Source organism: Sinocyclocheilus grahami, unplaced genomic scaffold (assembly GCF_001515645.1).
Source record: "Sinocyclocheilus grahami isolate Dianchi unplaced genomic scaffold, SAMN03320097.WGS_v1.1 scaffold132.1, whole genome shotgun sequence".
Classification (NCBI taxonomy): Eukaryota; Metazoa; Chordata; class Actinopteri; order Cypriniformes; family Cyprinidae; genus Sinocyclocheilus; species Sinocyclocheilus grahami.
The window spans coordinates 635,682-636,515 of NW_015505311.1; the positions used below are offsets into that span (position 1 = coordinate 635,682).

At 37.2% G+C, this 834-nt stretch overlaps 1 protein-coding gene across 1 annotated transcript in view; it reads right to left on the reverse strand.

Moving 5' to 3' along the window:
* The window catches only part of LOC107590693 (ephrin-B2a-like), a 13,378-nt gene extending 12,890 nt beyond the window's left edge, over positions 1-488 (reverse strand). Inside the window, exon 1 of the mRNA XM_016279595.1 lies at positions 277-488. Within this exon, the coding sequence (XP_016135081.1) occupies positions 277-476 (200 nt within the window). The 5' untranslated portion in view covers positions 477-488. The remainder of the gene's footprint in view (positions 1-276) is intronic.
* Between the last annotated feature and the right edge of the window lie 346 nt (positions 489-834).

The following is an 834-nucleotide window of genomic DNA, read 5'->3' on the forward strand; positions in this document are numbered from 1 at the left end:
TTTGGCCCCCCCCCCCCCCCCCCAGTTACAAGGGGACGTGTCATTATTGGGACAGTAAATTAATATTAATGTATGCTATTAAATTAATTACAAGTGACTAAATTAATTGGAATAAATATTCACTATATAGATATTAGGTTACGTACTTATAATTAAAAATAACCAATATTAGTAAAATAGATAGCAGAATAAATAGAAGAATAAATGTTAAAGCTGCTTGCCATACAACGTTTTTTGGATCTATCTGGAGCCTTCTTTTTAATGTAGCCTACTTACTTGGTGTTCGAAGTATTCCAATATATTGATTCTAAAACTGCTGATCGAGTCAGTTTTACTCGACAAGCAACCACGAAAATACCAAATATATAACTCCACACAGTTGTATCCATTGCGATGCAAAAACAGTTCACCAGTCCAAATGTGATCATAACACTGAGAGATCCACAGGCACTAATACGAGAGGGATCCGCTCTCATCTGCTGGAAACGCGTTTTAATCTCCAAACGATTTAAAAAAAAATAATAATTATTTGTCAAGACTTCCCAAAATAACAGCTCCTTCGAAAATGGCACTCTACAGAACAAATTTAAGAAAACTCGTGTGATAATCCATCAGGTTCTTTAGATATTAAAATGCCTTAATATGCATCCTTTGGGAAACAGTGCCCATGAACATTCTTCTGAATGCAGAGAAAACAGTTAAATGGTGCAGGTTCCGCGGAACGGCAGCAGAGCTCTGAAATTCGGATGTTACTGAGGTCTAATCTAAAGGCTGTATCAGTGCTTCTCCTGTTCTTCGTCTTTGCATTCAACTCTGCCAGTCTTGGAGTGCCCT